A 21,327-nucleotide genomic window follows, 5' to 3' on the forward strand; every position below is an offset into this window, starting at 1 on the left:
TGCAGGCGTGTGTGCCTGTTTTACTCAATAGGTGCTAAATAATGACATAATGAACTCTGGAGAGATGAAAATAGATGTGTGTTATCCTCATTTCTTTCTCTGCTTTAGAATCTCTGATCTCCTGTTCTCTCTGCTATATGTTCTGATGTCACACCTCCCTCTGATATCTTTCTGCTCCAAGGTAATAGTAATGGGTTCTTACCTTTGTTATAGTTGTCTTTTTTCTCTCATTGTCTTCCACTTCATTCAACGAGATAACACTAACAAAGATCCATGCTGGTATATACCTTTTAATTAACAAGACTTTCTTAAATCATTTGCATGTGTAATTCAATGTATGTAAGTATGATGGATACATTCTTAGTCGTCACTTAACGTTGTTGTTGTTGATAGAGTCTTGGAACTGCAGCAAATTGACATATAAGGCAGCCAGTTTTGCCACTGGCTAATTGACATAAACAGAGTTAAGTATGGTATCTCACCAACATTATAATGAAATGATGTTGAACAAAACGATGTAATTAGAGGACCTGCTGTATTATTGTTTTCATATATAATCTTTAAAATATATATTTATTGATTTCAGAGAGGAAGGGAGAGGGAGAGAGAAACATCAATGATGAGAGAGAATCATTGATCAGCTGCTTCCCCCTTCTGGGGATCGAGCCTGCAACCCAACCATATGCCCTTGACTGGAATGGAACCCAGAACCCTTCAGTCTGCAGGCCAAAGCTCTAGCCACTGAACCAAACCAGCTAAGGCTTCATATTTAATCTTTATAACAACCTAAATGGTAGTTGTTATTAAGCAAATTTTACAGATAAGGAAATAGTACATGAAACCATCCCCCAGTTACACAAGGAGCAATTGGGATTTCAGTATAAGTGACTCCAAAATTTTTGTGTGTTTTTTCGCTTTAGTGACACTGCCTCTTCTCCTCCATTGGCAAGTCTCAGCTCCTGTTTCCTTTTTTATTTTGAAGCCTCACCTGAGGATATGTTTTTTGATTTTTTTAGAGAGAGAGGAGGAAGGGAGAGAGAGAGAGATGGAGATGGAGAGAGAGAGAGAAAAGAGAGAGAGAGAGAGAGAGAGAGAGAGAGAGAGAGAGAGAGATCAACATGAGGGGAAACATTATGGATCCATTGCCTCCCTTATGCTCCCCAACCAGGGATCGAACCCCAAACCTAGATATATATGCCCTATCCGAGAATCGAACCATTGACTTACTGATGTACTGGATGACACGTCAACGAGCCACACAGGCCAGGGTGCGGCGCCTGTTTCTGACATGTTACAGCAGCCTGTGGACATGACATTTACTAACTACTTGAAAAAATGTCAGAAGCTCATTGTTTTATTCAATTTTCCATCCTTATATTTGACTATAGCTATAGCTTTCCCCAAAGGAGCTCTTGATCTTCTTACCCCATCCTTCATTTTTTCATTGTTAGTCTACCATTTACTTGACTCGCTTTCCCTTTAGCCCCAGGTTCTTTTTAAAATGAAGTTTAAAAATAATAATAAAAAATTTAAAACAAGTCACTGACATTCATACATCTAGCGAATACCCCAGGAAATTTTGGGCTGTTATATATACTAAGATTCCACTAAATACCATCTCATCATTTGATGCTATTTAAATAAGTTACATAATCAGTATATGATCAATTGTTCATATATAGTTTATCTTTAAAATGGCAACATTAAAAGACAGAGGGCATATTTGTTAACCAACTCTGTTCAGTACTCTGTGCATACGCATTCTTGCCAGACCTCTGGGTGGTAGTGACGGGATATAGTCGTTTGCCTTGGAGTAGCAGTGTATAATTTGATAATTTTGTCTTTCAAATAAGCCAGCATCCATCAGAAATAAGACTCTTAAATTTGGGACATTTGACTTGAGCCAACAATTTCACTTGATTGCTTATTCACAGGATAGGCAAGCTTCAGCAGCCTACGTCAAGGAAAATTGAACTTGTTTGAGATGGTTTGAAATTGGTTAATTTGGATTTAGTTTGTTTGAAGTTAACTGTGTGGTATGGATTGCTGTATAGCCATTTTCTTATATTCAAGCTGTGTAAAATATTCTGAATATCTATTCCTAAGGCTCTTCTGTACCTCAGGCAAGACGATGCCATTGTAACAGCAGCGATCCAAAGATGAGGTTGATATTCGAGGGAAACCAGCAAAGGAGCTATTGAACACCATAAAGGCCTCCTGGCATCGGCTAGGAAATGTGTTTATCAAGAGTTAACAGGGTGGTGATCGATTCAAACAGATAACAATTAAAATGTTATTGAAGTTGTTAAACAGCCTGGAATGGTTAGAATGAATCCACAGGGTACCGTGTTTGTCATACTCGCTTAGCTATGTCTCACCAGCCTCATGATCCGAGTTACTTCATACGAGTGTAGAATATGATTTCTTTTCAGCATTTAACAGCAAACTGTTGCACAAATAGTATTGCTATTTTGCTTTTATTTTACTTTTTAACTTTTCAGATATTAAAAGAGAAAAGGGTATAGAAACCATTCACAATGAACGCCTCACCAATATGTTAGCTTACTTTATACTTTTTGTAAGGAAGTAAAATAGTACAGATAAATCACGCTTCCCATTATGATCGATCCTCTCCCTCCACAGAGGCAGTCAGAGCCTGGATTTGGTCTGTGTTCAGGGCCTGCAAGAATTCCGGTTCTCAGCTTAGACCTCCATATGCCCATCCATCTCTTCTTCCGTCTCACACCAACCACCCTCTCTGATGGTTTCGTCTTGCATCTCTTTTCCAGTAGGGAGACTCTTCTGATGTCAGCCCAAGAGTCCACTCTGGCAACCAGCACCTCTCCTTCCTGCTCACTTGCTGTACAAGTACCATCACCTGGACAACTATTGGACATTCTGTCATCACTACTGCATTTCTGTGCCCTGCCTTCTTCTTCTTTCTTACTTTCTCACAGGGACTAGCTATATTTGATCAAAATAAGCACTCGCTTAAATAGCCTTCTACACCTTGTTTCAGTGGCTTGAAAAGACCTAGCATTGAACTACACCAAGGTTGTAAGAGCTGCATGAGGCTAACGTAACACAGCGTGCTAATGAACCTCACCTGGGTGGATCCTAGTTTGGGGGCCACAGAGGTGAAGTCTCTCTGAGAAAAGAATGCAAGGTTATGAATACAGAATGCCTGCAGCCATTTTGATGACACTTGGCAAAGGATATGTTATGTTAGAAAAAACAGTGGTCTTAAGTTTTGGTTAAAATATTTTATTTCTGCAAGCTTTATCAAAACTTATGACCATGTGAAAACACTCATGGGGACGCTCATTAGCACTGCAGTCCGTTTGCTGCTGAATAGAACTTACATTTTTTTCTCATTGGTTGAGTTTTTGATTCGGGATCTTTGCTTTCCAGTGCCCCAACTCCTAGCTTTTATAAACCTACTCTGCATGGGTAGGGTCCCTAGGTCTGGCTGGCAATCAGGGCCCATGTGTGGGATGACAGGCAGGGTGATCAGGGACCCCTCTGCTGGCATCTGCCTTGACTGGCCTGGTGCCTGCAGGCTGGGGGCAGCTCCTGCATTGAGCATCTGCCCCCTGGTGGTCAGTGTGCATCATAGTGACTGGTAGTTCCACTGTTCGGTCGATTTGCATATTAGGTTTTTATTACATAGGATAGCTCCTGTTGGTTCATTGGTTCTTTCCCAAACAAGGGCAATCCACAGGAACCTCCTACGATGCAGCACAGCAAACCTTGCTGGAGTCAGCATCGACTGGAATGCCTTAGGCCCCTTCCCTCCACTCCTGCTTTGCTTTCAAGTTCCATTCCTGTTCTGTGTTATATGTATTTGCTTTTATATTCAGTGTGTCAGAGTATACACTTGGAACAAAGACGGTACCCAATCTGGACAGGAAACATAACTTGTTAATTTTCCTAAGAGACTGGTATTTCTCTGTGAAAATCTTAACACGGATATTCATGTCTTCCATTTTTCCTCTATTAACTCTCCCCCGCTTAGCTGATGCTTTTCGCCCTGAGAGTTCTGTTTTAGTTACTGGTTTTCCTGAGTTGGGCTTTCTTTCTCTTTCACATGGGCTTTATCTTGCTCGTATGTGATTGGCCTACGTGTTGTGATTCAGGTGGTAAAGGTGGATTGACACAGGGAGTGCACGCGCAGAAAGCTGAGCGTCTGGGCCCCGGGACCTTCTGATCGACACGCTGATCCTGCTGAAATCGAGCACAGCCTGGCAATTAGGGGTGTCCAACAGAAGCAGAAAAAATCAATGGAATTGTGGGAAATATTTCCTGTGCCCAAGTTTTAGTTAATTATTTGGTTACTTTGTATTTTTGGAGACAAAGAAGGAACAACCTTTTAAAAATGTAGTTCCCTCAGCATATACTCTTTGAAAATAATCATGTCAATATCTTAAATTTATTTTTTCCAGTGTAAGGAAAAAATCAGAGTTTGAGTCTGACATCCGAGGTTTGATGATAATGAAGTTAAAAAATGAGGAGTATCTTAGAGGACTATACAAGGATGCTTATCAGATTGGTGCTGTTTTCCACCTGACCAGATATAAAACTGAAGAGTTAGAAGAGAAAATATCAGAAGTGAGAAGAAAATTTCAGGTTTGTATGTCTGTGTTCTTCTTAGTTGTGAGAAATAGTGATACGCCTGGACTTCATTTATTGATTTAGTATTGATAATTAGATTTTAATTTCGCCTACAGTAGTCTTTAAAAAAAACCCCAACAACTACACTTGATAAACCAGAAGAAACATCCCTTCTGCACAGATGCCCAACCTGAACAGAAGGGAAAGGGGCTGCATGCAGCTAGCCAACGCTGGGTCTGCTTTTTGCTCTTACCGACCTCACACTACCTGCATCACCAGAAGAGAGGTGCTTGGCCAGCCGCCACCTACATGTCTAATCTCAAATATTCCTGCTACACTAGGCAGGAGGGATGCTGGGAGGGGCCCTTGCACCCTTAGCAACGTAAATAAAGGGCATACCTGCATCAGGATCACAGGCTGTTGGGTTCCAGAGCAGCACGCAGCTCGTAGACCACCATGTGCAGAAGCCACCGCCCCCAGGCCTCAGATCCGTCTGAGCTGGAGGCACGGTGACCAGGCATCCCCGGCATTCGGCACAGGGCCTGGCCACGTCAGCTCCGCTTCGGCACACGCAGGGACTCCTCTGACAGGCCGCTCTGTCCTTCACTCGCCATCCCCATCTCCTTTCGCCTTTGGCTATTTTCTTACTGCAGACTTAACGATCGTGCAGTTGTCTTAAAACAGAGAACCCATGTTCTATGTCCAAGGCCACTGCTCTCTAACTTTAGGACACGTGGCTGTCCCTGCACCGAGGGACTGGGGTTCTGCTCCCACGTGGTGTCCAGCTGTTGAGCTGACTCGAGCGGTCATGCCTTTGTCCCTTCTCATGGGTTTTCATTGGGTTTGTCATCCCTTATATGTTCTAAAATTAGTATGATAAAAACTATATATAGTAAAAATCAACCTCAAAATTATTTTAAAATTATAAGCCCTGACTGGTTTGGCTCAGCCAATAAAGCGTTGGCCTGTGGACTGAAGGGTCCCAGGTTCGATTCTGGTCCAGGGCATGTACCTGGGTTGCGGGCACATCCCCAGTGGGGGGCGTGCAAGAGGCAGCTGAATTGATGTTTCTCTCTCATCGATGTTTCTTTTTTTTTTTTTTTTTTTTTTTTTAAATATATTTTATTGATTTTTTACAGAGAGGAAGGGAGAGAGATAGAGAGTTAGAAACATCGATGAGAGAGAAACATCGATCAGCCGCCTCCTGCACATCTCCCACTGGGGATGTGCCCGCAACCCAGGTACATGCCCTTGACCGGAATCGAACCTGGGACCTTTCAGTCCGCAGGCCAACGCTCTATCCACTGAGCCAAACCGGTTTCGGCTCATCGATGTTTCTAACTATCCCTCTCCCTCTCTCTCTGGAAAAATCAATAAAATATATTTAAAAAAAATTACAAGCCATATGATTTTATATATGCGCATGCGTGCGCACACACACACACACACATATATATATGCTTTAGCATGTGTTATAATACTGTTGATGTTTATAATTTCCTTGAGTTTTCCATTGCTGTGTGTTTCTTTATGGCCATCAATTAGCATTTTTATTGAGGATATCAGTAAAGACATCAGCCTTTTATTTAGTCACTTAAACATGTGTTTTAATTTTTTTTCAATTGATAGGAAACCCTTCATTCAGATATTTTCCCATCACTGTTGCAACCTACCTTTAATTCTTCAGAAAGATTGCTTCAGTAACCTGAGACTCTCACTGAGAAAGCTGCTGCATGAAGTGGTTATTTTTTCTAAGTTTCTATGTTGCCATACAATATGCTTTGTAGACGGAGTGCAGATGTGGTGAGATTCCCCCGTGCTCGTTTTGTCAACCCAGAGCACAGTGTCCCCTGGCGTTATTCAAGCACAATTGAAGAAATTGTCCTTCAAGTGCTTGTTCTTCTTCTGCCCCATGGTAGCTGAGGGGTAACTAGAAGGAAGCAACAGAAAGGAATTACTCCCTGTGGGAAATGTTTCCCATCGCCAACTACTGCTCATCTCTGAGCTAAATATATAGGACAGTCAGTTGCTATGATGTACACAGGTGTATCTGTGTCAGGGTGATAATGCATTGAAAATAGATTTCTAGGTAGTCCTTAGATAATTCAGGTGTGTAGCAATTCAAGTTTGTGGTTTCTGCCTTTGCAATGGCCCTACTTACTGTCTTTCATGACTAATTAATGAAAATCTGTATAATTTTCTGAGTCTGGACTTATTTTTTTTTTTCTTGTAAACAACTTTGTGTATTTGTTGATCCTGGCCTGAAATTAGTCCTTAAACTTGTCTCTTCTAGAAATTAATTAGAGCAATAGTACCTGTAAGCGAGCTCTGAAAAGTAACCTGCTGAAGTCTCAGGGGAGGCGTTTCCCAGTTTTGTTTCTCAAATTAATGCATCTGTAAAGTGCCCAGTAATTTTCAGGCCGTCCTCGACTAGAAGGAACTCGGAACAATCAAGATACCTAGAAGTTTCTGGAATTTTCCAGGTGTTAAAGATGACTTGCCCCTATTTTTAAATACTTTCAATTCCAATAACTGAACTATTCAGAAAAGACAAGATTAGCCAACACCCAGGGTAAAATTAGCCAATAATGATGGGAGATAAATCAATAAAAGTGTAATAGGTATTCAGTTATGTTATGGATGGGATGAACAAAAAATCGTCCAGCTCTGTATGAAGACTGTGCTAGTGTAACAAATGTTGAAAGCTCTCATTAGATATTAAATACTTCTTCACACTTCAAAAGAAGGCTGCTCGGCCAGCAGCAGGGATTTGGAAGGTGTTTTGTTTGAACATACTGGAATTTTTGTGGAAAAGTACAACATCAGGCCTCTCTGTTCCAGGTTAAAATAATAAAACTAGAACTAAGTTAAATCAATAAACACATGCATTTTTAATATATATATATATATATATATATATTGATTTCAGAGAAGAAGGAAGAAGGAGTGAGCGATAGAAACATCAATGATGAGAAAGAATCATTGATCAGCTGCCTCCCGCATGCCCCACACTGGGGATCAAGCCTGAAACCCGGGCATGCGCCCCCATGGGGAATCAAACCATGACCTCCTGGTTCATGGGTCAATGCTCAGTCATGGAGCCACTCCAGCCAGGCTAAATACATATATTTTGAGATTTATTACTTGAACATGTGTTACTTAGAAATATGTTATTTAGTTTCACAGATTTGGGGATTTTTCCAGTATCTTTGTGTTATTGATTCCTAGTTTAATTCTATTATGGTCTGACAGCAGACATTGTATGATTTTTCTAGTCTTTTAAGATTGTTTAGATGTTAAAGAGTTATTTTTAGTGCTAGAAAAAGACAATGTGTTATGTCTTTAGAATGTAGGTACTCAGTGTTTATGGAAAGCATGAATAGAGTTAGCATATGGTGGGAAAATTTAACTACACAAATTTCTCAGTAATAGAATAGTAGTTAAATATGAATACGAGAATAAATTATAAATTTATTCAATTTTGAATTTTAAAAAGTTAATGGGACTTCTGCTATTTTTAGTGGCCGAGAAGATCTTGCTAGGCTGACCTCACCAAAGATAAAAACTTTAACCCCTAGACCTAAAAGGGAATATGCTAAAAAGGCATAATGCATATCTCTGGGTTTAGGGATCCAAGTTATTTTAATTTATGTTTAGTAATTTTAACGTGTTTTTACAAAATACACATAAAACCTTCCTTTAAAAAAATAAAGAGCCTTAGCTAGTTTTGCTCAGTGGATAGAGCGTTAGCCTGCAGACTGAAGGGTCCTGGGTTCGATTCTAGTCAAGGGCACATATCTGGGTTGCAGGTGCCCAGCCCTGGTCTAGGTACATGCAGGAGTAACCAATTGATGTGTTTCTCTCATATCAATGTTTCTCTCTGTGTGTGTGTGTGTGTGTGTCCCTCTCCCTTCCACTCTCTCTACAGATCAGTGGAAAGATATCCTCAGGTGAAGATTTAAAAATTATAAGTAAAGACAAAATAATGTGTTTATTTTTAGAACCTGGTTGGGCTGCCACTTGGACCCTCTGTTCGGGTTATGGCCACCAAAACAGGCCCTACCATTGCCCAGCCAGGGCTGCCAGCCCCACTAGGCCAGTCTGGCCCTCAGCTATTTTTTGCACAAATTCCCAATTTTGTTTTATGAATTTAACTCTGAATTTTAAGATCTCTTTTTCTCTCTTCCTGGTCCCAGAGCTTAGATAATAATATGAGTTTTCTCTTAGTGCCCTTCAGTCCCTGAAACACAGATGATGCGACTGCCTCAATTGTGCCCTTAATCTATTCATATGTAGCGTTCATCCCCCTTTCTCTTGAACGTGAGTTTCTGGACACAGCACTCACTGTTCAGACTGCTTTTCAGCATCCTTTGTCCTAGGAGCCACTTCCCGTAGGATGGCTCTCTGCTGCCACCTGCTGGTTTCCGACTGGTCAAACCAGGCAGCCGGTCAAAGGCCACACTTCTTTTTAATGCGGGTTCTCCCCAGCCTTGCAGATGCTGTCACCCCCTTTCCCTCAGCTTCTTTCAACCTCTTCAACGTGATTTTTTTGATACTTTTAATTTTTTTTTTCCTAAACCACAATGGACAGATACGTTATGCCCCCAAAGCCTAAATTATTTCCTATCTAGCCTGCTACAGAGAAAAAGCTTGGTGACCCTGCCCTAAACAGTACAGGAACGGCAAATGTACGGAGCAGCCGCGGCCCGTAGGATGAGGGAAGGCACCCACAGAAGGAACAGACGTGGAGGAGGCAGATGCAGTATTTTACTGAGACCACACGCTAGTTACCTATGTAAGTTAGGTCTGTAGCAATTCGTACTGATTTAATGCCAGCACTGTTCTCAGCAGCCTTCCATTGTATAATATTAATATCTTTAAGTCCAGGGACTTAAATTCATTTAAACTATGAATTACTGTCTTACTGGATTATAGTTAAAAAAAAAAAAAAAGACTTTGAAGGATGAATGAATGACTTTCAAGGGAACAGAAACGAAGCAGTCCATATTGCAGCCAAAGTGACTTTTCTAAAATGCACACCTTGCCTAGGAGACTTCACTGTTTTTCTTATTCTGCCTTAGGGGTCCTACATAATCTGACATGTGTTTATCTTTTCAGTTTCATGCCTTACCGTCCCAACCCATCTTCTCAGTACACACATACACACACACACTCTTTTTCAGTTGGTTTCTGACAGAGGTCAAATGAAGCACTCTGTTTTGGAATGTGATATATCTTCTCCAGTTTATAGAGGCATTTTTAATTTGGTTCCCTCTTAAGTAAGTATTGAACAAATTGATAAACCACTATGTCTACTTTCATGTTAGAAGAAGCAACTACATTTCATTAAAATTTTCAAAATATTTCATTGTATAAATTGGCTTTAGATGTAGGTATATCCTTAGGTGAGAGAGTATATTAAAGTTATTGCTTTCCTTAGAATATTTTTTTTTCCTATGTTGGAATTTTTCTTTCACTTTAGGAAAGCATAAAGTTGATGAGCTGCTATCCCAAGAAAAAGAAGAGTTGTAGGAGAGACTTACCAAATTGTTTCTTTATATTGTCTCTGTAGACCCTGGGGTGCTATGAATGAGGCTGTAATGAAGGAGGGATGCTAGAAACACTTCTGAACCTCTACTTTACCTCTGCAAAGCTATACATCCCTTTTAAATGTGGAGGACAGACTATCTACAAGCCAAATTGTCTCCCAAATAAGGGGTTCCAGGGTGTGATTCTAAAGCAGAAGGAACTTTAGCTAGACCACCAACTTGCACCACACACAAGAATAAACTCAAAATGGATAGAAGACTTAACTGTAAGTCTCTCCAGTGGTCGGCAAACTGCGGCTCGTGAGCCACATGCGGCTCTTTGGCCCCTTGAGTGTGGCTCTTCCACAAAATACCAACTTCTGCGCATGGGCCACGAAGTTTCAATCTCACTGTACGTGCACGCCCGCATGTGGTATTTTGTGGAAGAGCCACACTCAAGGGGCCAAAGAGCCGCATGTGGCTCATGAGCCGCCCTTTGCCGACCACTGGCATAGACTCTAGTGGTTCTCAACTAGATTTCTCAACTGTGGGAGCACACTGACCACCAGAGGGCAGCTCCTGCGTTGAGCATCTGCCCCCAGGTGATCAGTGCATGTCATAGCAACTGGTCATTTGGTCGCTTAGGCTTTTATATATTTAGACTAGAGGCCCGGTGCACAAAAATTTGTGCACTTGGGGGGGTTCCTCAGCCAGGCCAGTGCCCTCTCACAGTCTGGGACCCCTCAGGGGATGTCCACCTTTTGGATTAGGCCCGCTCCCTGGGGGGTTGGGGCTAACTGGCAGTCAGACATCCCTCTGGCAGCCCGGGAGCCCTCGGGGGATGTCCACTTGCCAGCGGGGAGCAGACCTAAGCTGCAGTCAGACATCGTTAGCGCTGCTGAGGATGTGGGAGAGGCTCCCACCACCACCGCTGTACTGGCAGCCATCAGCCTGGCTTCTGGCTGAGCAGAGCTCCCCCTGTGGGAGTGCACTGACCACCAGGGGGCAGCTCCTGCATTGAGTGTCTGCCCCCTGGTGGTCAGTGTGTGTCATAGTGACCAGTCATTCCCAGTCGTTCTGCTGTTAGGGTCAATTTGCATGTTACTCTTTTATTATATAGGACAGAGGCCTGGTGCATGGGTGGGGGCCGGCTGGTTTGCCCTGAAGGGTGTCCCAGATCAGGGTGGGGGTACCTGCTGGGGTGCCTGGCCAGCCTAGGTGAAGGGCTGATGGCTGTTTACAGGCTGGTCACAGCCCCTTCAGGGTGGCAGTCCCCGCTAGGGTGCCTGGCCAGCCTGGGTGAGGGGCTGATGGCTGTTTTCAGGCTGGCCACAGCCCCCAGCCACCCAAGCTCCTAGTGGAGGCTGGCTGGAAGCAGGTATCTGGGATTTATTTATCTTTTATAATTGAAACTTTGTTGCCTTGAGTGGAGGCTACAGCCAGCCAGGGCAGGCGGGAAATTTGGCTTCCTCCATCACTGGGACAACAAGCCTCCTGCTTGCTCCAGCTTCCTGGCTGCCGGCAACCATTTGGGTTGGTTAATTTGCATATAGTCGCTCTGATTGGCAGGCATGGTTTGTGGGCATAGCTTGTGAGTGTAGCGGAGGTATGGTCAATTTGCATATTTCTCTTTTATTAGATAAGATGTGCATATCCCATGGACATAGACAATAGTGTAGTGAAGGCCTGGGGTGGGGCAGGTGCTGGGTGAAGAGGGAAAAGGGGGGATGGGTGGCACCTTTAATAATGTCAATAATAAAAATAAATGTTTAAAAATGTTTTAAAATAAAATAAAGTAGAAGTAACTTTTTGAGTTATTTCCCAATCTGGTTGTGTGCTGATGTATAATACAACTGAGAAAAGAGTTTAAAACTCTTTATCCAAGTAACAAAGATATTTCCAAATATATTTTGCCCACTGATTTTCAAGGAATGATGTTAAAAAAAGAGAAAAGAGGATGAAAATGTGTGTGTGTGGGGTGGGGGGGGGGGGGGGGGAATGAATCAGTTTAGCCAAATGGAAAATCTGATCCCCTTTTGCAAACTTCAAACTTGAATTGTATCTATCTTGTTTTCTAAGTTGAATGTGTTCTTTATGGAAATTGACATTAAAAACAAAAGGATAGTTTTTAAAAAAAGTAATTGAAGACTGGCTAGTTTTTTCCCTTTTGGATTACACTCAGTTTAGTTGCAGATTGTAAAGTACAAAGTCACTTGAACTGAAATTCCGCATCCTATCACATGCTAACTTTGCCTCAAATAACAGCAGGCTTGTTATTATTTTTGTTGTTAATCCTTGCCTGAGGATATTTTTCCATTGGTTTTTAGGGAGAGTGGAAGAGAGAGGGAAAGACAGAGAGAAACATCGATGCGAGAGAAACATATTGATTGGTTGCCTCCTACAGGAATTCCTACCAGGGCCCAGGCCGGGAGAAGCCTGCAACCAAGGTACATGCCCTTGACCAGAATCGAACCCGGGACCATTTGGTCCATAGGCCAACTCTATCCACTGAGCCAAAGTGGCTAGGCCAGGCTTGTTTGTTTGTAATACTCGGTTTGTAACAAACATTTTACTTTTTATTATAACGTAAGTAAAATGTGTCTCATGTTAGCAATTGTCTTTAAAAAATGTTTTCTGACATTATGTAAATAAAAACTCCTCTTTAAGAGTTTTTGATGATTTACAGGGTAGAGAAGACTTCTTGAAAAAAATCACTCGAAGTGAAGTGGCTAATGGAACGATACTTCAGGTAATCCTAATTTGCTTTTAATATTTTATTCTTCCTTTAATTTGCATTTTACTTAGCATTTTAAATTGGTCTGTAATGAGGCCTGTTTTACTGCTTGGCTTGCAAGCCGGCAGCTTTCTCTGCGCGGCTGAGGACAGTTGCCCTCCATGGAGGACCAGCGTGTCTGGTCGCGCCGAAAGGGGCTGATCTCCGAGCTGTCTCGCATTCAGTGGCGTGATGGGACTGTCTACCAGTCCAGTGAAAGGGCAGAGGGAGCTTCTTGCTCAATGTCTCTTCCGTCTGCTTTGTGAGGATGCTACGTTTTCTTCACTTTTAGTGTCTTTCCCTTGAACTTCCTTATTTAACGTTGAAAGAAAAATATGCTGTGATTTTTCTATGTAAAACAAAATTGAGAGTGAAGCATTATAGCTATAAAATCAGTTTTAATTATTTTTTTAATATTTATCTACACCATATACATATTCTTTGAAGCCCAGATTGGGTGTTCTGATCCCTGGCATCTTTCTAGAATGTCTCCCCTTCAAAATACATAAATATTTGAAATTATTGTTATAGGAATACTAAAATCAAGAGACAAAACAGCCCTAACTGGTTTGGCTCAGAGGATAGAGTGTCGGCCTGCGGACTCTTGGGTCCCAGGTTCGATTCCAGTCAAGGGCATGTACCTTGGTTGCGGGCGCATCCCCAGTGGGGAGGTGTGCAGGAGGCAGCTGATCGATGTTTCTCTCTCATTGATGTTTCTAACTCTCTATCCCTTTCCCTTCCTTTCTGTAAAAAAATCAATAAAATATATTTTTTAAAAAAGAGACAAAACAATTCAAAAGTGTTACTTTTCGAGATGATTTGAGATTATCTGCACTTCTGGTCCTCTTTGAAAGAAACACACATTTTGGAATTTCTTCTATTAGGAAATTTGACATTTTCAAACATATAAAGCATTGTTTCTCTTCTTCCATATGTTTGAAAATGCCAAATTTCCTAATTTATTTGCATATTTAATCTATAATCTCTCAGCTCTTTTTGCTTAATATTTTGTTATTAACTTATTATCGATGGGTTTTCTTTGGTCTTCGATTTCAGGAATTAACATATATTTCAATATTTATTGTTAGTGTGTTCTCTAACCTTACGATCTTCTAATATTTACTTAAGAACATTTGATTTTTATTGTTCATCGATATTTTTCTCATCTTTTAAAAAATAACTGTACACGCTTTACATTGGTTATATTTATACCTGTTGCTTTTAATGGTGGCATTTATTTTCAAATAACAGCAAATATTCCTGCCTGAGGGGGACAATAAATGTCTAGGTAATTAATAACTGAATGAACTGCTTTACATCTTTGCTGGCAGAAAAAACTGTTTTCCCTGCAAGAAGAAGAGCAGCTTGAGAGGGAGGAGCTCTTAAGGAGGATAGCGATCTACTCCCTGACCCTGGCAGAAATAGAGGAGCCTCTGCTTCAGATGGAAGAAAATGCGGAGCAAATCAAAGCTCTCCACAAAGAACACTTCAGTGTAAGCATCTCCCGTTAATCCAGACACCGATTTTCAGGAATGCTTAGGTTGACAAAGCATGGGTGTGGTGGTAGATTATTACTTGGAAAATTGTGATTTCACCTAGGAAGACATAGACTCGTGGGCAGAATAAGTAACTCTTTCATGAGTCCACAACTGAGCTACAGTGGAATTCCACAGAAGGGCTCTGAATGCCGCAACCTGGAACCTTATTCTGTCTCTTCGAGTACACTTAGGAAACACAGTTTTCCAATAGGTGAGTAGTGATCTATTGGGTGTGATTGCCCTCTCTGGCAGATTTAATTCAGAGTCTTCACTGCTCATTAATAAAACTAAAGCTGTCTTTACTCAAATATAAAATAGAGTGCATCTTGACATTTTCATGGTAAATGTTGGATGCGTGTAGAAAACAGCGAGGGTGAAAAATAAAGCAAATGTCGATAAAATATTTTCAAAACAAGTTCATGGCAGTAACTGATATTACCCGCCCTTCCCAAGGAAATATTTAGTAGAAAAATATGTGTACATCATGTCATTAGTCTTTTGGAGAATAGAGGGTGTGGTAAGAGTTATACATTCTCGTCTTTAGCTGCCGGGAGTATATACATATTCATTTGGGCCATTTTGACAACAGGATTTTTTTTTTTTTTATCATTGCAAATGACGGTGTAACTTTATATTGTTAGACTTTAATAATTTTCAGGTTTTCTGTATTTTAAAATCTTTGTGATCTGCAAAGTGTTCCTAATATGAAAGTTTATTTTGAGCCTCAAAGCCTCTCTATGGAATAGGCAAGAGAAAGAAGAGAAAGTTTAACTGTATCATAACTTGAGAAAACTTGAGCCTAAATGCAAGAGGCGGGTTGTACAAGTCCATGAAGCGTGGACACAGCCAATGCTGGGTAGGCTTCTAAATGCTTATCATCGAGCTCATGTAACTAACAACAAGTGAGAGAAATGATTTCAGTAAGGACTCCTCCTCACATCAATGATAGAAATTTATTAATTGCATCAAAAGCCTCAGTACAGTCATCTGAGGCTGATAATGAATTCCAGAAAAGTTGAATGACTTTCGTTTCCCCTTATTTTATAACTAGGGGCCCGGTGCACAAAAATTTGTGCACTCAGCGGGGAGGGGGTCCCTCAGCCCGGCCTGTGCCCTCTCACAGTCTGGGACCCCTCGGGGGATGACCACCTGCTGGCTTAGGCCTGCTCCCCGGGGGATTGGGCCTAAGCTGGCAAGCAGACATCCCTCTGGCAGCCCGGCCACCCTCAGGGGATGTCCACTTGCCAGCGGGGAGCAGACATAAGCCACAGTCATACATCCTTAGCGCTGCTGAGGAGGCAGGAGAGGCTCCCCTCACCACCACTGTACTGGCAGCCATCAGCCTGGCTTGTGGCTGAGCAGAGCTCCCCCATGTGGGAGCACCCTGACCACCAGAGGGCAGCTCCTGCATTGAGCGTCTGCCCCCTGGTGGTCAGTGTGTGTCATAGTGACCAGTCATTCCCAGTCATTCTGCTGTTAGGGTCAGTTTGCATATTACTCTTTTACTATATAGAATAGAGGCCTTGTACACGGGTGGCGGCCGGCTGGTTTGCCCTGAAGAGTGTCCCGGATCAGGGTGGGGGTCCCGTTTGGGTGCCTGGCCAGCCTGGATGAGGGGATGATGGCTGTTTGCAGCTGGTCACACCCCCTTCAGGGTGGGGATCCCCACTGGGGTGCCTGGCCAGCCTGGGTGAGGGGCTTATGGCTGTTTTCAGGCTGGCCACACCTCCTTTAGGGTGGGGGTCCCCACTGGGGTGCCTGGCCAGTCTGGGTGAGGGGCTGAGGGCTGTTTTCAGGCTGGCTGGCGACTGAAGCTCCCAGCCTCTCCTTTTTTTCTTTTTTTTTTTTCTGGGATTTATTTACCTTCTATAATTGAAGCTTTGTTGCTGTCACTGGAGCTGAGAGCTGGCTCATGCTCGCTCCAGCTCTGAGGCCACGGCCTGCTGAAAGCAGGTATCTTGGGTTTGTTTAGCTTCCAAAATTGAAACTTTGTTGCCATCACTGGATCTAAGAGCTGGCTCCAGCTCCGTGGCCACGGTCAGCTGAAAGCAGGTATCTGGGGTTTGTTTAGCTTCTATAATTGAAACTTTGTTGCTTTCGGAGCTCAGAGCTGGGCCACGGCAAGCGGGGAACCTTGGCTTCCTCCATCACTGGAGCAAGCAAGTCTCCTGCTTGCTTCAGCTGCGTGGCTGCCGGCTGCCATCTTTGTTGGCAGTTAATTTGCATATCGCCCTGATTAGCCCATGGGAAGCGTAGTGAAGGTATGGTCAATTACCCTTTTTGTCTTTTATTAGATAGGATAGCCATTGTTTTATATCTTCTTGTAGTCAATTATTTTTGTTTTTATTATGTCTTAATAGTTATAAATGATAAGAACTTGTATTTAGCATAAACCTTTGGGAAGAATGAGTTTTTTTATACATTTTCTTTAATGATTATTGATTACTAGAGGCTCATTGCTTAAAATTTGTGCACTCTGCGGGCGGGGTGGGAGGGGCCCTCAGCCTGTCCTGTGCCCTCTCGCAGTCCAGAAGCCCTCAGACGTCCTTAGCGCTGCCACAGAAAGGGGAGAGACTCCTACTACCACTGCTGAACTTGCCAACCATGAGCCCAACTTCTGGCTGAGCGGCTCTCGGGAGCGTACTGACCACCAGGGGGCAGCTCCTGTGTTGAGCATCTGCCCCCTGGTTGTCAGTGCCCCTTATAGCAACTGGTTGTTCCATTGTTCGGTTGATTTGCATATTAGCTTTTATTATATAGGATTTGTATTTGGAGTTTTACTTTTGGTTAAAAGATTTTAAATATTGTGATGAATATTTGTCATTTCTATGTGAGTTTATTAGTGTTTGTTACTTAGCTAAAATTGATATGGTTTGGTTTTCTCAGGTAATTCAATTTGAATGTTGGGATTGTGGCTATCATAGTATGTTTTCGTAATTCATGTGTGATGCTCCTTTCCCTCTATATCAAAATATACATTGTTGTTACTAGAATGTCGCTTGAGAACTATTTGACCTAAACCAGGATAATTGGATTGTAAATGCACCACATCTTAATTTCTGAATGTCTCCCAGAGACTAGGTGATATCGTTGCAAAGAGAGAAGATGTTAAAATAAATGTGGAAAGAACAAAGGAAAAATTGCAAATAAAGGGGAAGAAAACCCAAGAAGCACTAATAAAAACTGAGGTAAGAAATTTAATATGCAAAGAATTTCAATTTACACTTTATGCCAATGAAAACTATTAAAGCACATTTTATTTTAGATGGATGCCCCTCATTCCTAACTGGTTGACTAAATTGGTTCTGCATGTGCTTATGTGAGAGAGAGGAAGAGAGAGAAAAACATGGATGTGAGAACGCAACATTGATAGTCTGCCCCCTGCACACACCCTCTCAGGGGAAGCCAAGCCCATGACACAGGCATGTGCCCGACCAGGAACAGGACCTGCAGCCCCGGTGCACGGGACGATGCCCAACCAACTGAGCCCGCCAGGGCAGTTCCTGCTTTTATTGATAAAATGTTACTATTTGCCTTTCATTGTTCATGTGGCCAAACGTAATTTCCCCCCTAAATCCCAAGAATTTAACATAAAACATCTCTGAATATTTTTTTCCAGGCAGAACACTCAGTAATTTTTGGTGAAATAGAGGCAGCTAAAAATAAAACAGCTTTTTATCAAGATAAAATAACTACATTGAATAAGGAACTAGAAGAAAGAGAAAAGGCAAGGATCATTTTAAATGAGCTACTGGACATTCTGAGGTAACTTCTTAAATTGTATCAAAATAGTACATGTTTAATATATTGTTTATAAAACAGATCATTCCTATTTTAAACAATCCATATTTTCTATCATAGTTTGATGTGGAATATACATGTGCTATTAGATCATTTTGACTTAAAAACAAAATCATAAACTGCTTTTATTTTTCATTACTCCCCCATGTTTATTTCAGTTTGAATCACTGCAGATGCTTCTATTTTTGCAAGTATAACAACTTTTATTTCTTATGAACTTAATAAACCTTCCCACGAATGTTGGTATTTCTCATTTAGATGATATGGTTAATACATGGTTGTGCACACACTTTTTAAACAAGTTCTGAAGGAAGAGTTTAGAAATAGGTATTCTACAAAACCTCCTCTGCTTTATTCAGAAGCCTCTCACCCAGTCCCCTCATTTCTAACTGGTTACACCGAATTGATTCTGCATGTGCTTATGGGAGAGAGAGGAAGGGACAGGAAGAGAGAAACATCGATGTGAGAGCGCCACATGGGTAGGCTGCCCCCGGCACGCCCCTCATGGCCCAGGCTGAGGAGAGCCGGTGGCTGCGGGCAGCGGTGCGCTGAGAAACCCTGGCGGATGCGTAGACCCCACTCAGCGCTCTCCTAGTGTTCATTCGCTCCCCCGGCTCTCATTCCCTACTTTGTCACACAGCGAGGACAGGGCTCGGGGGCTGTTGAAGGAATAGCACTGGTCACCCTGAGGGTATTACTCTGATTTAAATAGAGAAGGCCGACACGGCATTAGCAAAGTCACGGCCCCCAAGAGATCCAGTGTCAGAGCAACACTGATGCACAGCCCAGTGCCATACACCTGGGTGGAGTCAAGTCAACAGGAATTCGTTCAGCTACTACCAGCGGGTAAAAACGTACCGCCCGATGATCAGATGCGATATCTGAACATGACCAACCATGCTCAGCATATCGCATCAGAAGGCAAGGGGGCATGGCTGCACTGGTCTACTGTGAAAGGCATTGATCTACATTGTTTCTCATCTGTAAGAGTATTTGGGGGCTCAAGGGTATCAGCCTCAAAGTGTATAATTCGCATTAAACTTGTAAGGATCTAACTCAGGAGCTGAAGATTTCTTTCCTTCAGGACTCTTACCACTTCAGTCCTCACATGTCTTCCGTCCTCTGCCTACATGACAGTGCTGTTGAGGCAAGAGTGCTCACGAGTGCACTTTGCTCTAAGAACAGAGCAGGATAGTGCAGGAAATCTTTGCCCCTCACCCCCTCCAGCTCTCACAACAGACCCCTTACATTTTGTAATAGCGCCCCCGTATGAATGCCAAGGAAACAGAAGCCAGGAAGTTGCTCAGTGGGTGAGTGCCTACCTAGGAACCAGGAGGTCAAGGTTTGATTCCCAGTCAGGGCACATTCTCTCTCATCATTGATGTTTCTATCCGTCTCTTCCTCTCTCTTCCCCTCTAAAATCAGTAAAAATATATTTTAAAAATGTCAAGTGGGAAAGTAGACCTTCAAGTGTCTGAAGACAGTTTTTAGAGAGACAAAACCTACAAATGCAAAACAATGGAAATATGTGGATAAAAATAAGCATGTTCATAAAAAGAATAGAAATAATAGCTATCAAGGCTACCCTTGGCTCTCATTAAATGTGTACAATTGTTTCTTAACTAGAAAGTAAAAGGATCCAAACCCATACTTACAGGACTTCAGAGTTGTTCTTTTTACCACTCTGAGGAAGGAAACACTTTCCCTACATACATATACATGTACACATATAGTATATGTAACATGTATAACTAATAAAACGCTATACTGCATATAATCTCATATCAAAATAGTGTCGAGGATAAAGTGTGTGTGGTCAAGATACAGGGATGTTTGCTGGGGGCAGCGCTGTGAGAATTTTTTGGTTTTGGTCAGACCTGCCCCTCTCTGAATTTCACTGTTGAGTCCAGCAGCACAGACAGAACAGGATTTGAATTCTGGTTCTGTCATTTACTCATTGGCTTACACGAGCTAATTATGCAGTAGTTGAGGTTCCTCATCTGCAAATTGGTATACTAATTATTTTTTCATAGGGCTGTGGTTGGCTTGAATGAGATAGTGCACTAGTCAAAGCACTTTAACATTTTAGCTCCTCCAAACATTTCGTCCTGCTGTCTTTGTGGCTGACTGTGCAACTTCCTGTCCCGGTGAAGGCGAAGATGAATGTGGGCAGCAGGACCGCGCCGAGCTGTGGCAGCTCTGCTGATCCTGGACCCTGGTTGCTGCCCAGCTCTGGGAATTCTTTCTAAAGCATACTGATTGTCTGCAGTATTGTTTTAAGCACTTTCTCATGCTTATTCTACTAGTATTGCATTATACATCAGTACCGATGTCACCATAAAGATCAGCCTACCGCTTTGTCATGATGTACTTAGTTGCATATGACAGAATACACACAGACATGTTCATGCATACATGCGCGTGTGCGTGCACGCGCGCGCGCGCACACACACACACACACACACACACACACACGCCAGCTTAAGCAATAGGGGAGGCTCTCACGTGCCAGCAGGCCCTGGGTGAGGTGAGCTGCAGATGGGTTGATGCAGCAGCTCAGCACCAGGTGCTCATTCGTTGTCTCTTCCTTACATCTGTTGGCAGCAACTGTGAGAACATGACTCCTTGGTTACAGTTAGTGATTGTGTGCCGGGGTCCAGCCCCAGCAGGTCCAGGGGTCCCCAAAGGTGTGGACGGAGTCGGCGAAGAAGGAATGACACGGAGACAGCGTTCAGTTGATCAGCAGCCTAGCCAGGATCTCCAGCCAAGTTCTGGTCTTGATCTCCAGAGAGGCTCTGCTGTTTATTGTCTTGTTACATCCGTATTTATACCAGTTGATTTTAATCCTGTCAATTTCTATTACAAAGGTTAGGGCGTTTCTTATCTCCATTCCAGGGAGTAAAGATTATGTAGCTTAAGCATGATTGTTTGTAGTGATTAACTACCCGCCTGGCACTTAGTTAAGGAGTTTCATCCCCTCCCTGACTTCAGGGAAAAATTCCTACCTGGGGAAACAACCTTTCTCGGAGAGGTGACCTTGGTTAAAACACACAGCGTTAAGGGGAGCAAACATATT

The 21,327-nt window shown here is 42.5% G+C and overlaps 1 protein-coding gene across 1 annotated transcript in view; it reads left to right on the top strand.

Moving 5' to 3' along the window:
• CCDC178 (coiled-coil domain containing 178) overlaps nucleotides 1-21,327 on the top strand; it is a 246,104-nt gene that overhangs the window by 53,882 nt on the left and 170,895 nt on the right. The window contains exons 12-16 of the mRNA XM_059704943.1: nucleotides 4,443-4,626; nucleotides 12,826-12,888; nucleotides 14,244-14,405; nucleotides 17,525-17,638; nucleotides 18,070-18,215. Coding sequence (XP_059560926.1) covers nucleotides 4,443-4,626; nucleotides 12,826-12,888; nucleotides 14,244-14,405; nucleotides 17,525-17,638; nucleotides 18,070-18,215 — 669 coding nt within the window. The remainder of the gene's footprint in view (nucleotides 1-4,442; nucleotides 4,627-12,825; nucleotides 12,889-14,243; nucleotides 14,406-17,524; nucleotides 17,639-18,069; nucleotides 18,216-21,327) is intronic.

Source organism: Myotis daubentonii, chromosome 8, assembly GCF_963259705.1.
Source record: "Myotis daubentonii chromosome 8, mMyoDau2.1, whole genome shotgun sequence".
NCBI lineage: Eukaryota > Metazoa > Chordata > Mammalia > Chiroptera > Vespertilionidae > Myotis > Myotis daubentonii.